The sequence below is a fragment of the Oncorhynchus mykiss genome, chromosome 14 (assembly GCF_057628025.1).
Source record: "Oncorhynchus mykiss isolate SJ-2025 chromosome 14, ASM5762802v1, whole genome shotgun sequence".
Lineage (NCBI taxonomy): Eukaryota > Metazoa > Chordata > Actinopteri > Salmoniformes > Salmonidae > Oncorhynchus > Oncorhynchus mykiss.
The window spans coordinates 31,035,001-31,040,730 of NC_143035.1; the positions used below are offsets into that span (position 1 = coordinate 31,035,001).

The 5,730-nt window shown below is 46.2% G+C and overlaps 1 protein-coding gene across 1 annotated transcript in view; it reads left to right on the plus strand.

The window, feature by feature from the left end:
• The window catches only part of LOC110504608 (disintegrin and metalloproteinase domain-containing protein 19-like), an 81,005-nt gene extending 78,021 nt beyond the window's left edge, over positions 1 to 2,984 (plus strand). The window contains 3 exon segments of the mRNA XM_090198116.1: positions 131 to 272; positions 434 to 1,728; positions 1,915 to 2,984. Of these exon segments, the coding sequence (XP_090054242.1) occupies positions 131 to 272; positions 434 to 1,728; positions 1,915 to 1,945 (1,468 nt within the window). The 3' untranslated portion in view covers positions 1,946 to 2,984.
• The last annotated feature ends 2,746 nt before the right edge of the window (positions 2,985 to 5,730 follow it).

The following is a 5,730-nucleotide window of genomic DNA, read 5'->3' on the forward strand; positions in this document are numbered from 1 at the left end:
GTTTTCACATCTTTAACTGTTTGGATTTGTCCTATTTTATTCAAAGCAAATATGCAACATAGACATTGCACAGTAAACAACATCTCAAATTGAACTTCAAGAATTAAAAGCACTGTGTTTTACTCCTTAGTTGTCCAGTCAGATGTTCAGTCCCTGCTGAAGCCAAACATCTACAAGCCAACAGTCTTGCCAATGGTCACCTTGCCAACAGTCTTGCCAACAGCCATGCCAACCCTACCTTCCTACTGACAAGACATGGCTCAGACAGGCTGGTGAGGGGATCTGTTCATTCACCTGTTACACCACAGTACGTGGTATGTACAGTGCGGTACAGTCAATGCTAAAAAGAGGGTACTCTTGACAGGTAAATAACAAAATAATACTTGGAAATGTTCTGACAGTAATGCTGTGAGTGATTGTTTGTCCTTCACAGAGTCCATCCACACCTTGTCCCAGCCTCTCCACCAGGCACCCTGTCTTCTGTCCCACAGTTCAACCCCCTCCTTACATAGCCCAGCAGAGACAGGCTCTATCCCAGCCCCAACCCCAACCCTCCCTCCAGCCCCATCCCCAACCATCCCTCCAGCCCCAACCCTCCCTCCAGCCCCAGCCCCAACCCTCCCTCCAGCCCCAGCCCCAACCCTCCATCCAGCCCCATCCCCAACCCTCCCTCCAGCCCAAGCCCCAACCCTCCCTCCAGCCCCAGCCCCAACCCTCCCTCCAGCCCCAGCCCCAACCCTCCCTCCAGCCCCAACCCTCCCTCCAGCCCCAGCCCCAACCCTCCCTCCAGCCCCAGCCCCAACCCTCCCTCCAGCCCCAGCCCCAACCCTCCCTCCAGCCCCAGCCCCAACCCTCTCTCCAGCCCCAACCCTCCCTCCAGCCCCAGCCCCAACCCTCCCTCCAGCCCAAGCCCCAACCCTCCCTCCAGCCCAAGCCCCAACCCTCCCTCCAGCCCCATCCCCAACCCTCCCTCCCGCCCAAGCCCCAACCCTCCCTCCAGCCCCAGCCCCAACCCTCCCTCCAGCCCCAGCCCCAACCCTCTCTCCAGCCCCAACCCTCCCTCCAGCCCCAGCCCCAACCCTCCCTCCAGCCCAAGCCCCAACCATCCCTCCATGCCAAGCCCCAACCCTCCCTCCAGCCCCATCCCCAACCCTCCCTCCAGCCCCATCCCCAACCCTCCCTCCCGCCCAAGCCCCAACCCTCCCTCCCGCCCAAGCCCCAACCCTCTCTCCAGCCCAAGCCCCAACCCTCCCTCCAGCCCCAGCGCCAACCATCTCTCCAGCCCCAGCCCCAACCCGCTATCCAGCCCCAGCCTCAACCCTCCCTCCAGCCCAAGCCCCAACCCGCTCTCCAGCCCAAGCCCCCATTATCCCTCCAGACCAAGCCCCAACCATCCCTCCAGCCCAAGCCCCAACCCTATCTACAGCCCCAGCCTCAACCCTTCCTCCAGCCCCAGCCCTCTCTCCAGCCTCTGCCGCAGCCCAAGCCTAAACCTCCTCCCATCCCCAGCCACCTAGCCCAGCAGAAAGGACCCCTCCAGCCCCTTCCTCCAGCCATCCTGCCCCCCAGCCCCCAGTCCTCCCCCTCAACACCTCACACACACAGACCTGACCCCCCCAACAGACCCCCACCCCCCTGCCCGCTCTCCAAACTCCAAATATCATCAGATGTGTTACAGAGAGGAAAGTCCGATCTGGCGCCACCTGGTGGACAGAAGAAACCCAGCAGGTAAGTGCAGAATCTCAAGAACATCACAACGTCTTTTGTTAGGCTGTGTCCCTAATGGAACCCCTTTTCCTTTATAGTGCACTAGTTGTGAGTCTATTTTCTGTTCTAGATTCCAAAGCAACAGAAAAGTTAGGCATAATTATCAACAGATCTGTTATTTTCATGACGTTCCACTTTCTTTTCTAGATCCCAAAACATGATCTCAGGGAGGAGATGAGGACCAACACTGGAACCCTGAGCTCAGTGAGATTACTGGACATCTAACTAGGTATCTCTTCTCTCTCTGTGAGCTGGATGTTTTTCCACCTGTGTCCAAAGAAGACCATCAGCCTTTATGAAGAACATGACACTGTGGCAAAGGAGAGAGGAGGGCCACAGCTGGACACACTCAGTCCAAAATGGCAACCTAAAAGTACTACACTATATAGGGAATATGGTTCCATTTCAGATCTGTCCAGGGAAGCCTCCTCTGTTGGCCCATCTCAGTGTTTTTATTTAATTCCAACAACAAAGACAAAGGAGTTGTCTGATTAAGAAACATCTCTGGCTACTAGGCTAGATGCCAGGCTATGTCTTGCCTTACCTCTTGAAACCAGGTGTCCTGTATACTTGTAATATTTAAAGACTGGACTTTACCGACTCATTTAGTTCTTGTGGATGCTACCTTATACCATGGGTTAACAGTATCATATGCTGTTTCAGGTGTATTTATTTGCAAAGCTTCAGAGCAAATAAATTGGTGTTTAAAGTCAATGTACTGTATATGGTTTATACAGGAGCATGAGTCTGAAGTCTTATATTACGACAACGCCACGCACAGAATGATGCTTAATGCTTCTAGTATGTGAATAAACGATAGGCTGGCCTAAGACGAGGGACATCTCAAATGTTGCAGTAACTATTAGAAAATGACATATTGTTTTGGTAAGACTTTGTGTTTTTTTATGTTTTGTATATTGTACTGTTCTTGTTGTGTTGGGTGCTAAATACAGGTCTTCTGACTGACTGAATGAATGTATATTTGTACACCTTGAAGGTTAATTGTTCCTGTATAACTACCTACAAGTATGTTATCTTTTGAAATGTGATGCATAGGACAGCAGAATCTACCCAGTTATAGTCAAGCCCCTAAAATCTATGTATATAAAATAATGACATTTTCTTTGATTTATTGTTGAAATTCACCATCTACCATCGGACCTATGCAAACAGTGTGCCTTCAGTTTGATTTGAAATAAACTGTTTCAGGATTTCTACATGTTGCCTTTTCCAATTGGTGAGAAACTACAGTAGTTAGAAATGGAATGAGAAGTGACCTAGAATGACCTATAGATTGCAGTAGTGATCTAGAATGATCTATAGATTGCAGTAGTGTCCTAGAATGATCTATAGATTGCAGTAGTGACCTAGAATGATCTATAGATTGCAGTAGTGATCTAGAATTATCTATTGATTGCAGTAGTGTCCTAGAATGATCTATAGATTGCAGTAGTGATCTAGAATGATCTATAGATTGCAGTAGTGTCCTAGAATGATCTATAGATTGCAGTAGTGTCCTAGAATGATCTATAGATTGCAGTAGTGATCTAGAATGACCTATAGATTGCAGTAGTGATCTAGAATGATCTATAGATTGCAGTAGTGTCCTAGAATGATCTATAGATTGCAGTAGTGTCCTAGAATGATCTATAGATTGCAGTAGTGTCCTAGAATGATCTATAGATTGCAGTAGTGATCTAGAATGATCTATTGATTGCAGTATTGTCCTAGAATGATCTATAGATTGCAGTAGTGTCCTAGAATGATCTATAGATTGCAGTAGTGATCTAGAATGATCTATAGATTGCAGTAGTGTCCTAGAATGATCTATAGATTGCAGTAGTGATCTAGAATGATCTATAGATTGCAGTAGTGATCTAGAATGATCTATAGATTGCAGTAGTGATCTAGAATGATCTATAGATTGCAGTAGTGACCTAGAATTATCTATTGATTGCAGTAGTGTCCTAGAATGATCTATAGATTGCAGTAGTGTCCTAGAATGATCTATAGATTGCAGTAGTGTCCTAGAATGATCTATAGATTGCAGTAGTGTCCTAGAATGATCTATAGATTGCAGTAGTGTCCTAGAATGATCTATAGATTGCAGTAGTGTCCTAGAATGATCTATTGATTGCAGTAGTGATCTAGAATTATCTATAGATTGCAGTAGTGATCTAGAATGATCTATTGATTGCAGTAGTGTCCTAGAATGATCTATAGATTGCAGTAGTGACCTAGAATGATCTATAGATTGCAGTAGTGATCTAGAATTATCTATAGATTGCAGTAGTGATCTAGAATGATCTATTGATTGCAGTAGTGTCCTAGAATGATCTATAGATTGCAGTAGTGATCTAGAATTATCTATAGATTGCAGTAGTGATCTAGAATGATCTATAGATTGCAGTAGTGTCCTAGAATGATTTATTGATTGCAGAAGTGTCCTAGAATGATCTATAGATTGCAGTAGTGTCCTAGAATGATCTATAGATTGCAGTAGTGTCCTAGAATGATCTATAGATTGCAGTAGTGTCCTAGAATGATCTATAGATTGCAGTAGTGATCTAGAATGATCTATAGATTGCAGTAGTGATCTAGAATGATCTATTGATTGCAGTAGTGTCCTAGAATGATCTATAGATTGCAGTAGTGACCTAGAATGATCTATTGATTGCAGTAGTGTTCTTGAATGACCTATTGATTGCAGAGGTGTCCTAGAATGATCTATAGATGGCAGTCCTGTCATACATAAACTGCCTTTAGTTAAATCAGATCACTTCTCTCTACTGGCATGAATTAGCATTACATTCAAAACATAATACATGTTATTCTGGTGGTAGTAGCTGTAGGGCTTAGATTCGTAGCACAGAAGATCCACACGATAGTGTGACTGAAAATTAAGGGCAATGTTCCCACGTTCGCAGAGACTGCATTCACGTTAAACGCTGCACCCAATCAAAATTACCTTTAAATTGAAATCACGCTATAACGCAGGATCTTCCTCGCTACGGATTAAGTCTAGCACAGGAGGTTGGTAGCATCTTAATTGGGGAGGACGGGCTCATAGTAATGGCTGGAGTGCTATCAGACGAATAGTATCAAATACATGGTTTTCCGTTTTCTCCTCAGCAGCCTCCACTGGAATCTAGCCCTATGTGTCTGTCTGTATTTTATTTAACTAGGCAAGTCAGTTAAGAACAAATTCTTATTTACGATGATGGCCTACCCCGGCCAAACCCGGATGACGCTGGGCCAATTGTGCGCCGCCGTATGGGACTCCCAATCACGGCTAGGGCCTGTAGTGATGCCTCTAGCACTGAGATGCAGTGCCTTAGACCACTGTGCCACTTGGGAGCCCGATCGTATGACGGGACCAGATCAGAAAACATGTCATAACTACCAGCTGCTGTTGTTGACTACTATAATATACCAGCCAGAATACTCCTCTCAACTACATAGATCAGATGCAGCCGACTCCTCTCAACTCCATCAATCAGAAGCAGCTGACTCCTCTCAACTCCATCAATCAGAAGCAGCTGACTCCTCTCAACTACATAGATCAGATGCAGCCGACTCCTCTCAACTCCATCAATCAGAAGCAGCTGACTCCTCTCAACTCCATCAATCAGAAGCAGCTGACTCCTCTCAACTACATAGATCAGATGCAGCCGACTCCTCTCAACTCCATCAATCAGAAGCAGCTGACTCCTCTCAACTCCATCAATCAGAAGCAGCTGACTCCTCTCAACTACATAGATCAGATGCAGCCGACTCCTCTCAACTCCATCAATCAGAAGCAGCTGACTCCTCTCAACTCCATCAATCAGAAGCAGCTGACTCCTCTCAACTACATAGATCAGATGCAGCCGACTCCTCTCAACTCCATCAATCAGAAGCAGCTGACTCCTCTCAACTCCATCAATCAGAAGCAGCTGACTCCTCTCAACTACATAGATCAGA